Genomic DNA, 21948 nt, shown 5'->3' on the forward strand with positions numbered 1-21948 from the left:
TCCATCTCCTAGAGTCATGGAAATAAAAACAAATAAAAATGGGTAAACTCTACATAAACTCTAAAGCTTTTTGCACAGCAAAGGAAACCATAACAAAAAGATAACCCACAGAATGGGAGAAAATATTTGCAAATGATGAGGCTGATGAGATTAATCTCCAAAATCTATAAACACCTCATGTAGCGCACTATCAAAAAAATCACCCAATCAAAAAATAGGCAGAAGACCTAGGTTGACATTTCTACAAAGAAGACACACAGATGACCAAGAGACTCATGAAAAGATGCTCAGTACTGCTAATTATTAGAGAAATGCAAACCAAAATTACAGTAAGATATTACCTCACACCACTCATAATGGGCATCATCAAAAAGTCTACAAACAGTAAACACTGGGGAGAATGGGGAAGAAAGGAAACCCTACTGCCCTGCTGATGGCACTGTGCCTTGGTACAGCCACCATGGAGAACAGTATGGAGGGTTCTTAAAAGCTAAAAATAGAGCTACCACATATGTGAGCCAATAATCCCACTCCTGGGCATATATCCAGACAAAGTCACCCAATGTTCATTGTAACACTGTCTACAACAGGGAAAACATGGAAACAACCTAAATCTTCATTGATAGATGAATGGATAAAGAAGATGTAGTACATATGTACAATGCAATATGACACAGCCATTAAAAAGAATGAAATAATACTTGAAAAAGTACTGCCATTTGCGGGAACATGGATGGGCCTGGAGACTATCATACTAAGTGAAGTAAGTCAAAGACAAATATCATATATCACTTATGTGCTGAATCTAAAAAATACAAATGAACTTCTTTACAAAAGGAACAGACTCACAGAAATCAAACTTATGGTTACCAAAGGGGAAAGGTCAAGGAGAAGGGATAAGTTGGGAGTTTAGGATTGATATATACATATACTGCTATACTTAAAATAGATAACTGAGAAGGACCTACAGTGTAGTACAGGGAACTCTGCTCAATATTCTCTAATGGCCTAACCAGGAGAAGAATTTGAAAAAGAATGAATACATGCATATGTATAACTCAGTCACTTCACTGTATACCTAACTATACTCCAGTATAAAATAAACATTTTTTAAAAAAGAATAGCTTTATTTTCGTCTATAAAAAAGAATTTCTTAGACAGCAGAAACTAAAAGAAACAGCATTACTAAATCCTAGAGGAAATATCAAAAATTCTTCTCTGAATAAGAAAGAAGAATATATAGGAAAGAGAAAATCACAATTAGAAAGCAAATCATCCTAATAAGCCAGGACATGGCTTAAAAAAAATTTTTTTTTCAGTGAAACTAATGATAACCGCAATGAACAGTAAAAGATGTAAAAGAGGACATCAAAATTATAAAATATGTATGAGGAGAGTAAGAAAAAGTAGATCTTTTTTTTTTTTCATATCTTCAAATGTGTTTGAGCCTATATGACTACCAGTCTAAGGCAAGTAGATATAGGATGTGATTAACATACTTGAAAAACAGGATAACCACAAATCAAAAACATAACAGTAGATTCACAGAAACCAGGAAGAAGAGAACATAAGTATAATACAAGAGAAAATCATCAAGCCACAAAAGAAAACAAACAGAAAAAGGGATAAAGCAGAAATATAAAATCAATGGGAAAGTAGTTAAAATGGCAGTAGTTAGTTATCCATCAATAATTACCTTAAATGTCAATGGACTAAATGCTCCAATCAAAAGAGACAGAGTAGCAAATTGGATTAAGGAAGAAGAAAAAAACCCCAAGAGTCTACAAATACGCTGCCTGCAAGAGACCCACTTAGGTCAAAGGACACACAAAGATTGAAAGTGAAGGGATAGAAAACATATTTCCTGGAAATGAGAAGAAATTGGGGGTAGTTTTGCTCATATCAGACAAAACAGACTTTAAAAGGAGAAATTCACTGATTCAGTTATACGTGTATTTACTCTTTTTTCAAATTATTTTCCCATTTAGGTTATTAGGGAATATTGAGCAGAGTTCCTACGCCATAAAGAAAGTTAGGGGAGGACACTATATAATGACAAAAGAATCAATACAAGATTTTACACTTGTCTACATATATGCATAATGGATTGGAATGCAAAAGTAGAAAGTCAAGAGATAACTGGACAACTGGCAAGTTTGGGCTTGGAATACAAAATGGAGCAGGGCAAAGGCTAACAGTTTTGTCAAGAGAACACACTGGTCATAGCAAATGCCATTTTCCAGCAAACCAATATATGCCTCTACATGTGGACATCACCACATGGTCAATACTGAAATCAGATTGATTATATTCTTTGTAGCCAAAGATGGAGAAGTTCTATACAGTCAGCAAAAATAAGACCTGGAGTTGACTGTGGCTCAGATCATCAGCTCCTTATTGTGAAATTTGGTTCAAATAAGGTTCAAACTGAAGACAGTAGGGAACACCATTAGACCATGCAGGTATGACCTAAATCAAATTCTTTATGATTACACAGTGAAAGTTACAAATAGATTCAAGGGAGTAGATCTGGTAGACAGAATACCTGAAGAACTATGGACAGAGGTTCATAACACTGAGGAGGAGGCAGTGACCAAAACCATCCCAAAGAAAAAGAAGTGCAACAAGGCAAAATGGTTGTCTGAGGAGGCTTTACAAATCGCTGAGGAAAGAAGAGAAGCAAAAGGCAAGGAAGAAAGAGAAAGATATATCCAACTGAATTCAGAGTTCAGAGAATAGCAGGGAGAGATAAGAAGGCTTTCTTAAGTAAACATTGCAAAGAAATAGTGGAAAACAATAGAATGGGAAAGACTAGAGATCTCTTCAAGAAAATTGGAAATATCAAGGGAATATTTCACGCATGAGAATGAAAAAGGACAGAAGCAGTAAGGACCTGACAGAAATAGAAGCAATTAAGAAGAGATGGCAAGAATACACAGAACTATACAAGGAAGGTCTTAATGAACCAAATAACCATAATGATATGGTCACTCACACCTAGAGCCAGACATCCTAGAGTGTGAAGCCAAGTGGGCCTTAGGAAGCATTACTATGACCAAAGCTAGTGGAGGTGATGGAATTCCAGCTAAGCTATTTCAAATCCCCAAAGATGAAGCTGTTAAAGTGCTACACTCAATGGATCAGCAAATTTGGAAAATTCAGCAGTGGTCATAGGACTGGAAAATGTCAGTTTTCATTCCATTCCCAAAGAAGGGTAATGCCAAAGAATGTTCAAACTATCGTGCAATTGCACTCATTTCACATGCTAGCAAGATTTTGCTCAAAATCCTTCAAGCTAGGCTTTAGCAGTATGTGAACCGAGAACTTCCGGATGTACAAGCTGGATTTAGAAAAGGCAGAGGAACCAGAGATCAAATTGCCAACATTCATAGGATCATGGAGAAAGCAAGATTTCCAGAAAAACATCTGACTCATTAACTATGCTAAAGCCTTTGACTGTGTGAATCACAACAAACTGTGGAAAATTCTTAAAGAGAGGGGAATACCAGAGCACCTTACCTGCCTCCTGAGAAACCTCTTTGTGGGTCAAGAAGCAACAGAACTGGACATGGAACAACAAACTGGTTCAAAATTGGTGGAAAGGAGTATTTCAAGGCTGTACATTGTCACTCTGCTTATTTAACGTCTATGCACAGTACATATGTGAAATGGTGGGCTAGATGAATCACAAGCTGGAGTCAGGAATGCTGGGAGAATATCAACCTCAGATATGCATGTGGTGCTACCCTAATGGCAGAAAGTGAAGAGGAACTAAAGAGCTTCTTGATGAGGGTGAAAGAGGAGAGTGAAAAAAACATGGCATAAAACTCGGCATTCAAAAAAATAAGATCATGGCATCCAGTCCCATCACTTTATGACAAATAGAAGCGGAAAAGGTGGAAGCAGTGACAGATTCTCTTTTCTTGGGCTCCAAAATCACTGAAGACAGGGACTGCAGCCATGAAATTAAAAGACACTTCCTCCTTGGAAGAAAAGCCATGATAAACCCAGACAGTGTATTAAAAGGAAGAGACATCACTTTGCCCACAAAGGGCCGTATAGTCAAAGCTATCGTTTTGCCGGTAGTCATGTACGAATGTGAGGGGTGGACCATAAAGAAGGCTGAGCACCAAAGAATTGATCCTTTTGAACTGTGGTGCTGGAGAGGACTCTTTGAGAGTCCCTTGGACAGCAAGGAGATCAAACCAGTCAATCCTAAAGGAAGTCAACCCTGAATATTCATTGGAAGGACGGATCCTGAAGCTCCAATCCTTTGGCCACTTGATGTGAAGAGCTCACTCATTGGAAAAGACCCTGATGCTGGGAAAGATTGAAGGCAAAGGAGAAGGGGTTGGCAGAGGATGAGATGGTTAAATAGTATCACCAACTCAATGGACATGAGTGAGCAAACTGGGAGATCATGGAGGACAGAAGAGCCTGGCATGCTGCAGTCCATGGGGTAGCAGAGAGTCACACACAACTTAGCGACTGAACAGCAGCAGCAGCAACATATATACACTTAATATAGGAGCACCCAAATGTCTAAAACAATACTAACAGACATAAAAGGAGAAATCGACAAGAATACAACAATAGGAGACTTTTACACCTCATTTAAATCAATGGACAGATCTTCTAGACAGGAAATGAATAAGGCAACAGAGATCCCAAGTGATACAATAATACAGTTAAGACTTAATTGATATTTTCAGGTCATTAAATCCCCCATCCCCCCAAAAAAACACCAGAGTACACATTCTTTACATGCACCTGGAATGTTCTCTAGGATTGACCACATACTAGGGCACAAATGGGCCTCAGTGAATTTTAAAAGTATAGAAATAATCCTAAGCATCTTTTCTGACCACAGTGGCATGAAACTAGACATCAGTGACAGAAAAAGAAATGAGAAAAAATTATTCCATGGAAACTAAAGAACATACCACTAAAAAAACTAATGAATAAACAGTAAAACAAAGAGGAAATTACAAAATACCTTGAGGCAAATGACAATGAAAACACAGCCATACAAAAATCTATGGGATGCAGCAAAAGCAGTTCTTAGAGGGAAGTTTATAGCAATGCAGACTTTGCTCAAAGTAACAAGAAAAATCTTGAATAACCTAATTTGCCACTTAAAAGAATTAGAAAAAGAACTAATAAAACCTAAAGTCAGCAGAAGGAAGGAAATAATAAAGATCAAATAGGTAATAGAGATTTAAACCAATAGAAAATATAAATAAAACCAGTAGCTAGTTCTTTAAAGAGGAAAGCTTCTGCACAGCAAAGGAAACCATAAACAAAATGTAAAGATTCAAAGAATGGGAGAAAATATTTACAAATGATGCAGCCGACAAGGGCTTAGTTTCCAAACTATACAAACAGCTCATACAACTCAACAGCTAAAAAAAAAAAACCACTTTAAAATGGGCAGAAGACCTAATTTGACATTTCTCCAAAGAAATATATAGGCACATGAAAAGATACTCAACATAGCTAATTAGGGAATTGCAAATCAAACTGCAATGAAATGCCACCATACACCAGTCAGAATAGCTATTAAAAACTCTACAAAAAAATAAATAAATAAAAACTCTACAAGTAGCAAATGCCAGAGAAGATATGGAGAAAAGCGACCCTCCTACACTGTTGTTGGTGGGAATGTAAGTAGGTACAGCCACTATGGAAAACAATAATGGAAGTTCCTGAGAAAACTAAAAATAGAAATACTGTTTGATTCAGCAGTCCCGCTCCTGTGTATATATCCAGACAAAACTCTGATCTAAAAAAGAAACACGCACCGTTATGTTCACAGCAGCACTATTCACAATAGCCAAGACGTGGAAACAACCTAAATATCCATCAACAGAGGAATGGATAAAGAAGTAGTAGTACATATATACAATGCAATATTACTCAGCCATGAAAAACAGAATGAAATCATGCCATTCGCAGCAACATGGATTAGGGATTATCATAATAGGTGAAGTAAGTCAGAAAGAGAAAGACAGATAGCATATGATATCACTTACATGTGAAATCTAAAATATGACAAATGAACCTGTCTACAAAACAGACTCATGGACGTAGCTGTGGTTGCCATGGGGAAGAGAGTCCAGGGAAGGATGTAGTGGGAGGTTGGGGTTAACACATGTAAGCTAATGGAATGGATAAACAACAAGGGCCTACTGTATAGCACAAAATTGTATATTCAGTATCCTGTGATTAACCATAATGGAAAAGAATATTAATAAAAGTGTGTATTTGTATAACTGAATCACTTTCTGTACAGCAGAAATTCACATACCATTGTAAGTCAACTACATGTCAATAAAACTTTTAAAAAGACAAATGGTTATATTGTAACCTGGATTGTTTTGACATCATGTAAAAGAGTAGATGCAAAGCCCACAGAGGTTCCTGTTTTTTCATGATTTTTTTTGTATTTGTTAAAACATACATAACATAAAATTTGCCATGTTAGCCATTCTTCAGCGTGTGGTTCAGTGGCATTAAGTACATTGACATTTTTGTGTAACCATCACCATAATCCATCTTGAGAACTTTTTCTTCATTTCAAACTGAAATTCTATACCCTAACTCCCCATTTCCTGCAGGCCCTGACAATCACCATCTACTTTTTGCCTCTATGAATTTGATTCCTCTAGATACCTTTTATAAATGGAATCATACAGTACTTGTTCTTTTTTTGTTGGCTTATTTCACTTACTTCAACGTTTTCAAGGGTTATCTACGTTGTATGTGGCACATCAGAATTTCCTTCCTTTTTAAGTTGAAATAATATGCCTTTACATATATATACCATGTTTTGTTTATCCATGCATCCACTGATGGATATTTGGGTGGTTTCCACCTTTTGGCTGCTGTGAACACTGGTGTACAAATATTTCATTAGGTCCCTGCTTTCAGTTCTTGGGGGTATATACCCAGAAGCGGAAGAGCTGGATTATATGGCATGTTCTCTTTCCTTACAAAATAGAATCAGGATAAATTGCTTTTAAGTTTTTATTTGTATGTGTGCACTTTAATTCTAGGAATTCAGTGACTCCATTGGTATAGTCCATGGAATTCTCTAGGCTAGAATACTGGAGTGAGTAGCCTTTCCCTTCTCCAGGGTATCTTCCCAACCCAGGGATCGAACCCAAGTCTCCCACATTGTGGGCAGATTCTTTACCAGCTGGACCACAAGGGAAGCCCAAGAATACTGGAGTGGGTAGCCTATCCCTTCTTCAGCGGATCTCCCCAACCCAGGAATCAAAACAGGTCTTTTGCATTGCAGGTAGATTCTTTACCAACTGAGCTATCAGGGAAGCCCCAGCAAAGTGATCAGAAAAGCTTATATAAATAAGGAATTTTATAAATCCCTACCATGCGTCCTGTGCTAACAGATACTTATAAGATCCAATATCTAAAAAATATAACTATACAGAAATAAAGTGTGAGCCATCAGTGTGATAGACAAGAGTACAGTGACTAAAATGTTTTTGAAGATCATTTTATGACAGGAAATGTTTACTATACAATGTTGAGTCAGAATCAGAATCCCAAACATGACTCTAACTTTTATATATGTAAGCAACATATTTGTTTGCATTTAAATATTTATAAATTGATTTCCACTCATAAAGATAGGAAATGTACCAAAATGTGGTAATCTCTAGTTGGTGGGAATATGAGGGATTATTTTTCTCCTTTATACTTTTCTATAGTTTTCCAAATTTTCTGAAGTGTCCATGCATTGTTTTTATAATCTTAAAAAACAGGTATTAAAATGATTCTCAAAATTTAGTATTTTAGTGATTAGAAAGGACTGAATAGATTTAATTTCTGGCAGAGCCTGCCAGAAAATTATACCCAAGACTAAATACCTAACTCTTTTTCCTTAGAAGAAGATAAAATAGGATTAAAATACTGGGATTAATATGTTAAGGTTATAATATGGCAAGTGGGTATCTAGTGTTTCAGGTACGTATACACATTAAGGCACGTCTGGAGTAAAATTCCTAATTGCCCACCCTAAACGTTATCATTAAGATGTTCTCCAGTACTCTTGCCTGGAAAATCCCATGGATGGAGGAGCCTGGTGGGCTGCAGTCCATGGGGTCGCTAAGAGTCGGACACGACTGAGCGACTTCACTTTCACTTCTCACTTTCATGCATTGGAGAAGGAAATGGCAACCCACTCCAGTGTTCTTGCCTGGAGAATCTCAGGGACGGGGGAGCCTGGTGGGCTGCCGTCTATGGGGTCGCACAGAGTCGGACACAACTGAAGCGACTTAGCAGCAGCAGCAAGATACCTGCTTCCTAGCTGCCTGCCTGTTAAGTCGCTTCGTTCATTTCCGACTCTGTGCAACCCTATGGACTATAACCTACCAGGCTCCACTGTCCATGGGATTCTCCAAGCAAGAATACTGAAGTAGGTTGCCATGCCCTTCGACAGGGTACCTTCCTGACCCAAGGATCGAACCCACATCTCTTACTTCTCCTGCATTGGCAGGCAGGTTCTTTACCACTAGTACCACCTCAGAAGCAGAAGTCAGAAAGCAGATCTCAGAGACAGACTTGTCCTGTGCAATCAAATGGATCCTCCTGAATTGTACTTCTAAGAGTTTAGATTGTGCAGAGGCTGTTTCTTTCTAGAAGGTTTATGGTCCCAGGAATAATGACTGAAAAGTAAGTCACAACGAATATGCATTTTATAGATTTGCCTATAATGAACATTCTCTCACTGTGACCAGACCAACCCCAGCTTTATTGTTTGAGAAATCATCCACTGTCCATACAGTCTCTTTAGGGACTTATAACCCCTAAGGTACTTCTTTTATTTATATTTAAATTGCACTTCATTTGAAGCAAACTATACTTTAATAAAGTAAGATTTCAACCATCAAAACAAAAGCTGTAAAATGTTTTCCATAACCAAAATGTTCTTTGTTTCTAGATAATTATATGACGTTATCTCGTTTAATTGATTTCTTAAGAAGATGTGGAAAACTTGAAGATGTTCCACGATTTTTCTTAATGGCTGAGAAACGTAACTCCAGAGCAAAACTGGAGCCAGGATTTCAGTACTGTAAAGGATTATATCTTTGGTAAATTTGTTAGCAAATAAACTCTATATAATGTTTTTCTCATTCAATTACAAAATTTCTGCATTTTAAAGTGATAGTTTTATTTACTAAATAAATTATAAATGATTTAAAGTTTGTAGTGATTGAAATAAGTAATGCTTTTTTTTTTTTTTTTAACATGTAACAAGGTATACTGGAGAACCAAATGATGCCCTTCGACATTTTAATAAAGCTCGGAAAGACAGTGACTGGGGCCAAAATGCCCTTTATAATATGATAGAAATCTGTTTGAATCCAGATAATGAAACTGTTGGAGGCGAAGTATTTGAAAATCTGGATGCAGATCTGGGGTGAGTAGTAGTTGACAAGATACACTTTAAAAAAAAAAACAAAAAACACTTGTTAGGGGCAAATAAGCAAGGGTGTTTTATAAGGAGAACTAAATTCCAGGAGAGCACTAATGAAAGTTTAGTGAATAAATCAGCTGGAATAACTCTTCTCTGAAACAAGTATGAAATGCTTATAGGTTTCCTAAATCAGAATAGATGTTATTAAAGACAGCCCCCCAATTACTCTGTAAAAAATGGGATGAATTGTAGAGTTTGATTACTTAGGAAAAAATTGCCCACATAACAGTAACTTCCTAACATGATAGCTATCTACCAAACCCTGTGCTCTATACTTTATTAACACACTGTCTTATTAATATTTATTCCCTATTACAGCATTGTGAAAAAGCTCAGAGTTAACCTGTCTAGTGTGATGGAGTTAGAATACAGTGGAGGCAAGCTTTAGGTTGAGTCCTACCTGGCCTCAGCCACCTGCTGCGAGCCTTGTGGTGCAGCCCTGGCCAGGAGCTGTGTTTCTGTCAGTGTGTGTTTGTGGAAGGCAGGAGGGCAGCGTAAGGATGTAAAGGGAATAGAAGAGACGGTTTCTGCCTCCAGGAACATGCGATTGACCTGGTAGGCAAGACAGTATCTGAAACCATTCACTCTCCAACAAAACAGAAATGGGTTAAATTGATGTTAAGTGTTGGAGGAATTCATAGAAATCATAGCAGTCAGGGGAAGCTGCATAGAGGAGTGGGAGAAAACAGGACCCAGTTGCTGACATGTGTCAGTGACAACTTTGAAGGCTTGGATTATAGAGGCCCACTAAAGGATTTACAGTAAGGGAGAGGCATTTTTATTTTTTGTTTGTTTTAGAAAGGTTAAAGTATCCTGCTGTTGTTATGCAACTAAAGGCTGTCCACATGGAAATCTTCAGCCATGGGTTGAAAACACCAAACTCAGAATATAGAACTCAAAAGGGAAGTCACAGCTGGAGTTACAGATTTGGGGGACCAGTGCTGAGTGGGTAGTCGGGACCCCATGAATGACCTGTTTTCAAGTAGAATGCAGTAACGGAAGTCTAAGACCTAAATTTGGGGTGTGCTAACATTCAAGGAGATTGGAGGAGGAAGAGAGGTAAGGAAAGGACAATGACTTTGGTGGGGAGAGAAGGAAAACTGTAATCTTAACAAAAAACAAAGAAGAGGAGCTTGGGAGAAGGTTACCAACAGTGTAAAATCTTTTAGAGAAGGTAAAAGAAAAGCCTGAGAAGATCAGTGGCTTCAGTGATTAGTGAAAGTGAAAGTGAAGTAGCTCAGTCGTGTCTGACTCTTTGCAACCTTGTGGACTGTAGCGTACCAGACTCCTCCCTCCATGGGATTCTCCAGGCAAGAATACTGGAGTGGGTTGCCACTTCCTTCTCCAGATCTTCCTGACCCAGGGATCGAACCCTGGTCTCCCGCATTGCAGGCAGACGCTTTAACCTCTGAGCCACCAGGGAAGCCCAGTGATTATTAGGCTTTGAGAATTTAATTTCCTTTTGTTAATTGATTTACTAATACATTATATTCAGGTGTGGGTCAGTATATAAGAAAATTGCTATTGCACAAATTGTTATTGCACTTAAAATGTACAACCTTTTGACAAATACAGAATTTCTTTTCTTAAAAGTCTAATAGGCAACAGGGAGAGGAAAATTAAGTACACTTTATATGTCTGCAAACTTAGATTCAAATCCTAGGTTTAATATAGATATGTGACCTTTGGAAAATTAATACTTTCTCTATTGGAGCCTTGGTTTTCTCATATATAAAATGGATTCAACATTGATTGAATGAAGTAATACAGTGCTTGGCACATAGTAAGAACTTTAACATAGTAACTTTCTGCTCCCTCCTTTTTAAAGATTAATTTTTTAAAATTGAAGTACAGTTGATTTACAGTATTTTATAGTCTTTTTTTTTTCATTTTCTGAGCAAATATGCTATTTGATAATTGGATGATTCTACTTATCCTGAATTCAGTTTTGTATTAGTGAAATGAATACACTTACCACAGGTAGATAGTATCCAGTTTTTGTTTTCAATTTAAAGTGAATAAATGTCTAATGATGTTTGATTGAAGCTATGTTAGTTTTGTTTTTTTTAAACTAACTGTGCTTTAATTTATATTAGAAAAGAATAAGTGACGTTCTTCAATAGGATTAGTTTTAAATTGGTGAGAAAAGTAGAAACCAGTGTACCCTCGAGCTCATTCTAATCTCAATGAATTTTGTTTCATGAGTAGTAGATATTAACAGATTTATTTTTAATTGTATACAGTAATTCAACTGAGAAGCAAGAGTCTGTGCAGTTAGCAGTGAGAACAGCAGAAAAGCTCCTTAAAGAACTAAAACCTCAGACTGTTCAGGGTCAAGTACAGCTTCGCATAATGGAAAACTATTGCCTGATGGCCACCAAACAGAAATCTAATGTGGAGCAGGCACTGAATACCTTCACCGAAATAGCAGCATCTGAGGTTAGTAGATTTCCTTTTTCAACTTCACATGTTACCTTTCCTTGCTGTGTTCAGTCGCATAGTTGTGTCCAGCTCTTTGCAACCCCATGAACTGTAGCCTGCCAGGCTCCTCTGTCCGTGGGGATTCTCCAGTCAAGAATACTGCAGTGGGTTGCCAGTCAAGAATACTGCAGTGGGTTGCCATGCCCTCCTCCGGGGGAACCTTCCCAACCCAGGGATCAAACCCAGGTCTTCCACATTGCAGGCAGATTCTTTACCGTGTACTCCACCAATACCTTTCCTTGGTAGTGTAAAAATACATGTTTTTATTAGTTGTTTATTTTCTGAAGGTTGACTTCATTATTTACAATTATTAAAAATTAGGTATACAGTTTGGTATGATTTTCCATCAGGCACCTTTGTTTTCAGAGGAGGCATTGTTACATGCTTATGTGTTGTTATCAGTTCAGTTCAGTCACTCAGTCGTGTCCAACTCTTTGTGACCCCATGGACTGCAGCACGCCAAGCCTCCCTGTCCATCACCAACTCCCAGAGTTCACTCAAACTCATGTCCATTGACTTAGTGATGCCATCCAACCATCTCATCCTCTGTCATCCCCTTTTCCTCCCACCCTCAGTCTTTCCCAGCATCCAGGTCTTTTCAAATGAGTCAGTTCTTCACATCAGGTGGCCAAGGTATTGGAGTTTCAGCTTTAACATCAGTTCTTCCAGTGAATATTCAGGACTGATTTCCTTTAGGATGGACTGGTTGGATCTCCTTGCTGTCCAAGGGATTCTCAAGAGTCTTCTCCAACACCACAGTTCAAAAGCATCAATTCTTTGGCGCTCAGCTTTCTTTCTAGTCCAACTCTCACATCCATACATGACTACTGGAAAAGCCATAGCTTTAACTAGACAGACCTTTGTTGGCAAAGTAATGTCTTTGCTTTGTAATATGCTGTCTAGGTTGGTCATAACTTTTCTTCCAAGGAGCAAGAATCTTTTAATTTCATGGCTGCAGTCACCATCTGAAGTGATTTTGGAGCCCCCAAAAGTAAAGTCAGCCACTGTTTCTCTGTCTATTTGCCATGAAGTGATGGGACTGGATGCCATGATCTTAGTTTTCTTACTGTTGAGTTTTAAACCAACTTTTTCACTCTTTCACTTTCATCAAGAGGCTCTTTAGTTGCTCTTCACTTTCTGCCATAAGGGTGGTGTCATCTGCATATCTGAGGTTATTGATATTTCTCCTGGCAATCTTGATTCCAGCTTGTGCTTCATCCAGTCCAGCATTTCTCATGATGTACTCTGCATATACGTTAAATAAGCAGGGTGAACAATATACAGCCTTGATGTACTCCTTTCCTGAATGGAACCAGTCTATTATTCCATGTCCAGTTCTAATTGTTGCTTCTTGACCTGCATACAGATTTCTCAGAAGGCATGTCAGGTGGTCTGGTATTCCCATCTCTTTTAGAATTCTCCATAGTTTGTTGTGATCCACATACTCAAAAGCTTTGGCATAGTAATAAAGCAGATGTTTTTCTGGAACTCTCTTGCTTTTTTGATGATCCAGCCAGTGTTGGCAATTTGATCTCTGGTTCCTCTGCCTTTTCTAAGTTCAGCTTGAACATCTGGAAATTCATGGTTCACATACTGTTGAAGCCTGGCTTGGAGAATTTTGAGCATTACTTTACTAGTGTGTGAGATGCGTGCAATTGTGTGGTAGTTTGAGCATTCTTTGGCATTGCCTTTCTTTGGGATTGGAATGAAAACTGACCTTCTCCAGTCCTGTGGCCACTGCTGAGTTTTCCAAATTTGCTGGCATATTGAGTGCAGCACTTTCACAGCATCATCTTTTAGGATTTGAAATAGCTCTACTGGAATTCCATCACCTCCACTCTGTTCGTAGTGATGCTTTCTGAGGCCCACTTGACTTCACATTGAGGATGTCTGGCTCTAGGTGAGTGATCACACCATCGTGAGTATCTGGGTCATGAAGATCTTTTTTGTATAGTTCTTCTGTGTATTCTTGCCATCTCTTCTTAATATCTTCTTCTTCTGTTAGGTCCATACCATTTCTGTCCTTTATTGTGCTCATCTTTGTATGAAAAGTTCCCTTGGAATCTCTAATTTTCTTGAAGAGATCTCTAGTCTTTCCCATTTTATTGTTTTCTACTATTTCTTTGCATTGATCACTGAAGAAAGGCTTTCTTATCTCTCCTTGCTATTCTTTGGAATTCTGTATTCAAATGTGTTGTTATATTTATTTCTATTACAATGGTGAGTTCTAGAGAAGGCAAATTCTGCAGGAGGGCCAAAATTAATTCCCAAGGGAATGGTTTTATCATCTATGTTATAGGTATAGCCTAGGTTAACCTACTAAGTGAAAATAAATACCTGAGTGCCTTGATATCTCCTTTTCACTTATGTGAACCTGAAATTTTTCCAGCTCTAAGGACTAAATGAGATCAGTACGGACAACTTGTAATTCAGTCATGCAAATAATACTACTATTCTTTAGCAAGACTGTTATCACCCCCTGAAGCAGTAATAATAATATTTAACAATAATGAATTTTATTGTTAGATCAAAGGCTCTCTTTTCACCCCATTCAAATCCACCACCCTTGTTACCCTCTGGGCCATCTATTTTCCCTTCTCTCATACAGTGCTCTACTGTCCAGTTACTTGTTATTAAGGAAAGAGTCCTAAGTACCCATTCCATCAATGGAGTTCCCTGGAATGCAGAAGACATGGGTTCGATCCCTGGTTCAGGAAGACGCCCTGGAGAAGGAAATGGCAACCCACTCCCGTATTCTTGCCTGGGAAATCTCATGGACAGAGGAGCCTAGTGGGCTATAGTCCATGGGGTCACAAAGAGTCGTACATGACTTAGTGACTAAACAACAGCTCCATCAACAGTTGGTCATAGCTAGTTCTAAGTATACACTAGTTATGTTCTTCCACCATGAAAGACTAGTAATTTGGGGCCTCTCAGAGGATATACAGAATTTTGCTGTATTTTCTTCTGGTTCAAAGATCACAGTGACAACAATAAACCAAAACCCTTTGCTGACCCCTTCCCCTGCCTCTCAGGACCCTGGAGGGCTTTGGAACACCTACAGCTCCTGTTGGTACTTGGGTGCAGGTATCCTTGGTGGCACTTGACCACCACCCTCAGCCCTCCTGGGAACAAAACAGCAAGGCAGCAGCTACACAGTTCCACCCTCATGCCGAGCTTCTGCTGGCATTCAGAGTGTTCTCAGGGGTTGTGCTCAGTAGAATTGACTGTGCGGGAGCAGATGGATGACAGCAGCTGATCCAGAAATAGGACTGTCCTATATCTAAGACAATCTGTAAGAACATGATGAAGCACCATTTCAAGTAAGGTGTCAGCTACTGAATGTTGTGAAGTAACGTTCTGCCGTGTAAGGTGGTTTTGAACTGTGAGGCTTAAGAGAGAACCCTGAAAGCACTAAGTGATATCACAGCTGTTTCCTAGAAAGACTGTGCCAGTTTTTTTGTTTTGGTGAGACTGCCCCATGTTTTGTCATTCTAAATGTGTGATTAGTAATATTCTGTCCTCAGATCTGCTTGCTGAGCACACTGTCCAAAGACTGATGTATGAATTGAAGTTTCATAAGTGAATTTTATCTTGGCATTTTTCCCTTTTAACTCATAGGCTCTATATATTAAATATAATGAATATTCATTGAGTAACCAGTGGGTGCTAAGCATAGACTCACAAAGAGAAGCCACATATAGTTCCTGTCTTCAAGTTTCTCATAACCTACCAAAGAAGAGACAAGCATACTGACTGTAATGTAAAGCAAGATCTGTTACATTCTGTTCTAAAGTTGCAAATAAAAGTGCTGTAGGGGACAGTATAAGGAGAGCTGAGAGACCTTTTCTGTGGAGGAAGTTATGATATAAGAAAAACCAGGATAAACTGCATTTTCACAGGCAGAGATGGAAGAAGTATATTCTAAGTTAAGGGGAAAACGTGAACAAAGGCAGGGAGGCCGTGAAGCATAGGGTATATCCGCAGCCCTGTGTGGCATTCAGATTGATTGAAAAACGGATGTGACAGGAAGACATGAGAGGAAAGAGTGGAAGATGCATTAAACCCAAGCTGAAACGGTCCACTTCCTTTCTTTCCCTCATCTTGAACTATAAAGGTACATCATTTATAACAGAGCTATAGCGCCTTTTGTGCTATAAAGTTGTTGCACTTTCGAGGGACAGAGAGAGAGAAGGTGGTACAGATATCCTGAGAGAGAACATCTTAGGATGTCTCCACCAGAAAAAGTATCATGGGTCCAGTGCAGGGGTTGGAATGCAGGTGTGCAGTATTAAAAACCATTCTTCAGTTCACCCAGGAGTGATCAAGCTGTGAGGAATTGATTAATTCTAATTAAACTCAAGGTATGTAAATTTTAAATCAGGGAGCTCACTTTAAATGTATAGTGTTGGATATTTTTAGTATGTGAATAGATCTGGGCATTTTTTCAGGACCCCTCTCTTTGTGAGCTGTCCTAGGATTTGACAGACAAATACATATTAAGCCTTTATTTATTATACTTTCCTACCTAGCCCACCTGGGATAAGGGTACAGTTCAATAATTAATAACATCCCACATGTCTTCAAAATCCTTACCAAATTGGTTATATTTGGCATTCAAATAAAACCCTTTCTGTCACTCCTTAATTAGAACAAATTACACATTGGAACTTTAACAGAGAGTGTCTGAAGAACTATGGAGGTTCATAACATTGTACAGGAGGTGGTAACCAAAACCATTCCCAAGAAAAAGAAATGCAACAAGGCAAAATGGTTGCCTGAGGAGGCCTTATAAATAGCTGAGAAAAGAAGAGGAGCGAAAGGCAAAGGAGACAGGAAAATATGCACCCATCTGAATGCAGAGTTCCAAAGAATAGCAGGGAGAGATAAAAGAAGTGAACAATGCAGAGAAATAGAGGAAAACAATAGAATGGGAAAGACTAGAGACCTCTTCAAAAAGATTAGTCATACCAAGGGAACATTTCATGCAAAGATGGGCACAATAAAGAACAGAAACCGTAAGGACCTAACAGAAGCAGAAGACATTAAGAAGAGCTGGCAGGAATACACAGAAGAACTGTACAGAAAAAGGTCTTAATGACCAAATTAAGGTCATTAAGATAACCACGATTGTGTGGTTACTCACCTAGAGCCAGACATTCCTAGAGTGTGAAGCTAAGTGGGCCTTAGGAAGCATTACTGTGAACAAAATTAGTGAAGGTGAAGGAATTCCAGCAGAGCTGTTTAAAATCCTGAAAGACAATGGTGTTAAAGTGCTGCATCAATGTACCAGCTATTTGGAAAACTCAGCAGTGGCCATGGTACTGGAAAAGGTCTGTTTTCATTTCAATCCCAAAGAATATTCAAACTACCACAGTTGCACTCATTTCACATGCTAGTAAGGTAATGCTCAAAAACCTTCAAGCTAGGCTTCAACAGTACATGAACTGAGAACTTCCAGATATACAAGCTGGATTTAGAAAAGGCAGAGGAACCAGAGATCAAATTGCCAGCATCTGCTGGATCATAGAAAAAGAGAATTCCAGAAAAACATCTACTTCTGCTTCATTTGACTATGTTAAAACCTTTGACTGTGTGGATCACAACAGACTGTGGAACATTCTTAAAGAGCTAGGAATACCACACTACTTTACCTGCCTCCTGAGAATCCTGTATGCAAGACAAAAGCAGCACATAGAATCAGACATGGAACAATGGACTGGTTCAAAATTGGGAAAGGAGTACACCAAGGCTATATATTGTCACCCTGTTTATTTAACTTATATGTAGAGTACATCATGTGAAATACTGGGGTGGATGAAGCACAAGCTAGAATCAAGATTGCCTGGAGAAACAATCTCAGATATGCAGATGACACCACCCTCATGGCAGAAAGTGAAGAGGAACTAAAGAGCCTCTTGATGAAGGTGAAAGAGGACAGTGGCTTAAAAAAAAAACCTAGCTTAAAACTCAACATGCAAAAAACTAACATCATGACATCTGGTCCCATCACTTTATGGCAAATAGAAGGGGAAACAATGGAAACGGTGACAGAGGTTTTTTTTTTTTTTTTTTTATGGTGAGAAATTCTTTTTTTTATTTATTTTATTTTATTTTTAAACTTTACATAATTGTATTAGTTTTGCCAAATATCAAAATGAATCCGCCACAGGTATACATGTGTTCCCCATCCTGAACCCTCCTCCCTCCTCCCTCCCCATACCATCCTTCTGGGTCGTCCCAGTGCTCTAGCCCCAAGCATCCAGTATCGTGCATCGAACCTGGACTGGCATCTCGTTCCATACATGATATTTTACATGTTTCAATGCCATTCTCCCAAATCTTCCCACCCTCTCCCTCTCCCATAGAGTCCATAAGACTGTTCTATACATCAGTGTCTCCAAGATCGCTGTAAACTGTGACTGCAGTCATGAAATTAAGATGCTTGCTCTGGAAGAAAAGCTACGACAAACCTAAACAGTGTATTAAAAAGCAGAGACATCACTTTGCTGACAAAGGTCTATGTAATCAAAGCTATGGTTTTTCCAGTGGTCATGTACAGACCACTGTGAGAATTAGACCATAAAGAAGGCTGAGCACCAAAGAATTGATGCTTTCAAACTGTGCGACTTATGAAGAGTCTTTGAGAGTTCCTTGAAGAGCATGGAGATCAAACCAGTCAATCCTCAAGGAAATCAACCCTGAATATTCATTGGAAGGACTGATGCTGAAACTGAAACTCCAGTATTTTGGAGTCAACCATGTCCAGGAAGAATAGGGAGTCCAAGATAGAATATACCCAAGAAGGAACAAACACACCAAGGCACATGATAATCAAACTGACAAAAATTAAAGACAAAGATAAATTATTAAAAGCAACAAGCGAAAAAAGACAAATCCAAGGAAAAACCCATAAGGTTATCAGCCAATTTCTCAATTGACACCCAGCATAGGAGCACCTCAATATGTAAGCCGAATACTAACACATACAGGGAGAAATTGACAGTAACACAATAATAGTGGGGGACTTCAATACCCCACTTTTACCAATGGACAGATCATCCAAACAGAATATCGGTAAGGAAACACAGGCCTTAAAATGATACTTTTCACAAGTTGGACTTAACTGATATTTATAGAGCATTCTATCCAAAAGCAGCAGACTACACATTTTTCTCAAGTGTATGCAGAACATTCTCCAGGATTGAGCACATATTGGGCTATAACGCGAGCCTTGGTAAATTTAAGAAAATCAAAATCATATCAAACATCTTTTCTGATCACAATGCTATGAGATTAGAAATAAACTACAATTAAAAAAAAAAAACTCTTAAGAAACACAAAGAGGTGGTGGATAAACAATATGCTACTAAACAACCACTGGATCACTGGAGAAATCAGAGGAAATGAAAAAAAACAAAAAAACGAGACAAGTGAAAATGAAAGGCCAGTGGTCCAAAACTTAAGGGATGCAGCAAAGCAGTTGTAAGAGGGAAGTTTATACCAATACAGTCTTAACCTCAAACAAGAAAAATCTCAAGTAAACAACCTAACCTTTCGCCTAAAACAACTAGAGAAAGAAGAAACACAAAACCTAAAGTTAATAAAAGGAGGGAAATCATAAAGATGAGAGCAGAAATAAATGAAATAGAAAAACAACAATTGCAAAATTCAATTAAACTAAAAGCTGGTTCTTTGGAAAGATAAACAAGATTGATAAACCTTTAGCCAGACTCATCAAGAAAAACAGGAAGAGGACTCAAATCAGTAAAATTAGAAATGAAAAAGGAGAAGTTACAGTTGACTCCACAGAAATACCAAGAATCATAAGAGACTACTGTGAATAACTGTATGCCAACAAAATGGATAACCGGGAAGAAATGGACAAATTCTTAGAAAGGCAGTCTCCCTAGACTGAACCAGGAAGAAATAGAAAATGTGAACAAACCAATCACCAGCCCTGAAATTGACACTGTGCTTAAAAACCTCCCAACAAACAAAAATCCAGGACCTGACAGCTTCACAGGTGAATTTAGAGAAGAGTTGACACCTATGCTTCTGAACTGTTCCAAAAAGTCTCAGAGGAAAACTTCCCAACTCATTTTATGAAGCCACCATCACCCTGTTAGCAAAACCAAAGATACCACAATAAAAGAAAATTACAAGCCAGTATCACTGATGGACATAGATGTAGAAATTCTCAACAAAATACTAGCAGTCCATATCCAACAATACATTAAAAGATCATACACCATGATAAGTAGGATTCATCCCAGGGATGCAAGGATTTTTCAATATCTGCAAATCAATCAGTGTGGTACACTATATCATCAAATTGAAGAATAAAAACCATATGATCATCTCAATAGATGCAGAAAAGGCTTTTGACAAAGTTCAGCACCCATTTATGATAAAAAATACTCTCCATAAAGTGGGCATAGAGGGTACATACATCAACATTAAGAAGGCCATATATGACAAACCTACAGCCAGCATCATACTCAGTGATGAAAAGCTGAAAGCATTCCAAGATCAGGACAAGACATGGATGTCCCCTCTCACCACTTTTTAAAAAATTAACTAGCTTATTTTAATTGGAGGATAATTAATTTACAATATTGTGATTTTTTTTGCCATACATCAACATGAATCAGCCACGGGTGCACATGTGTCCCCCCGATCCTGAACCCCCCCTCCCACCCCCCTCCCCACCCCATCCCTCTGGGTTGTCCCAGAGCACTGACTTTGAGTACCCTCCTTCATGCATCTAACTTGCACTGGTCATCTATTTTACATACAGTAATATACATGTCTTAGTGCTGTTCTCTCAAATCATCCCACCCTCGCCTTCTCCCACATAGTCCAAAAGTCTGTTCTTTACATCTGTCTTTTGCTGTCTTGCATATAGAATCATCATTACCATCTTTCTAAATTCCATATGTATGTGTTAATATACTGTATTGATGTTTCTCTTTCTGACCTACTTCACTCTGTATAATGGGTCCAGTTTCATCCACCTCACTGGAACTGACTCAAATGCACTCTTTTTATAGCTGAGTAATACTCCATTGTGTATATGTACCGCAACTTGCTTATCCATTCATCTGCCAATGGACATCTAGGTTGCTTCCATGTCTTAGCTATTGTAAACAGTGCTGCAGTGAATATTGGGGTACGTGTGTCTCTTTCAGTTCTGGTTTCCTCATGTGTACACCCAGCAGTGGGATTGCTGGGTCGTATGGCAGGTCTATTTCCAGTTTTTTTAAGGAATCTCTACACTGTTCTCCATAGTGGCTGTGAAAAGTGAAGTGAAAGTGAAAGTCGCTCAGTCATGTCCAACTCTGTGACCCCATGGACAGTGCATGGAATTTTCCAGGCCAGAATAATGGAGGGGTAACCTTTCCCTTCTTCAGGGGATCTTCCCAACCCAGGGAGCAAACCCAAGTCTCCCACACTGCAGGCAGATTCTTTACCAGCTGAGCCACAAGGGAAGCCCAAGAATACTGGAGTGGGTAGCCTATCCCTTCTCCAGTGGATCTTCCTGACCCAGTAATCGAACCGAAGTCTCCTGCATTGCAGGCAGATTCTTTACCAACTGAGCTATCAGGGAAGTCCATACCAGCTTGCATTCCCACCAACAGTGTAAGAGGGTTCCCTTTTCTCCACACCCTCTCCATTATTTATTGTTTGTAGACTTTTTGATGGCAGTCATTCTGACTGGCATGAGATGATGCCTCATTGTGGTTTTGATTTGCATTTCTCTAATAATGAGTAATGTTGAGCATCTTTTCATGTGTTTATTAGCCATCTGTATGTCTTGTTTGGAGAAATGTCTGTTTAGTTCTTCAGCCCACTTTTTGATTTGGGTTGATTCATTTTTCTGGTATTGAACTGCATCACCATTTTTATTCAACATAGTTTTGGAAGTTCTAACCACAGCAATTAGAGAAGAAAAAGAAGTAAAGGTA

General features: G+C 38.6%; 1 protein-coding gene across 1 annotated transcript in view; it reads left to right on the forward strand.

Annotated features, from left to right (window-relative positions):
• Positions 1-21948, forward strand: part of TTC21B (tetratricopeptide repeat domain 21B) — a 97749-nt gene that overhangs the window by 60790 nt on the left and 15011 nt on the right. The window contains exons 23-25 of the mRNA XM_019971684.2: positions 8963-9113; positions 9281-9442; positions 11743-11938. Coding sequence (XP_019827243.2) covers positions 8963-9113; positions 9281-9442; positions 11743-11938 — 509 coding nt within the window. The remainder of the gene's footprint in view (positions 1-8962; positions 9114-9280; positions 9443-11742; positions 11939-21948) is intronic.

Source organism: Bos indicus, chromosome 2 (assembly GCF_029378745.1).
Source record: "Bos indicus isolate NIAB-ARS_2022 breed Sahiwal x Tharparkar chromosome 2, NIAB-ARS_B.indTharparkar_mat_pri_1.0, whole genome shotgun sequence".
In the NCBI taxonomy this organism is placed as follows: domain Eukaryota; kingdom Metazoa; phylum Chordata; class Mammalia; order Artiodactyla; family Bovidae; genus Bos; species Bos indicus.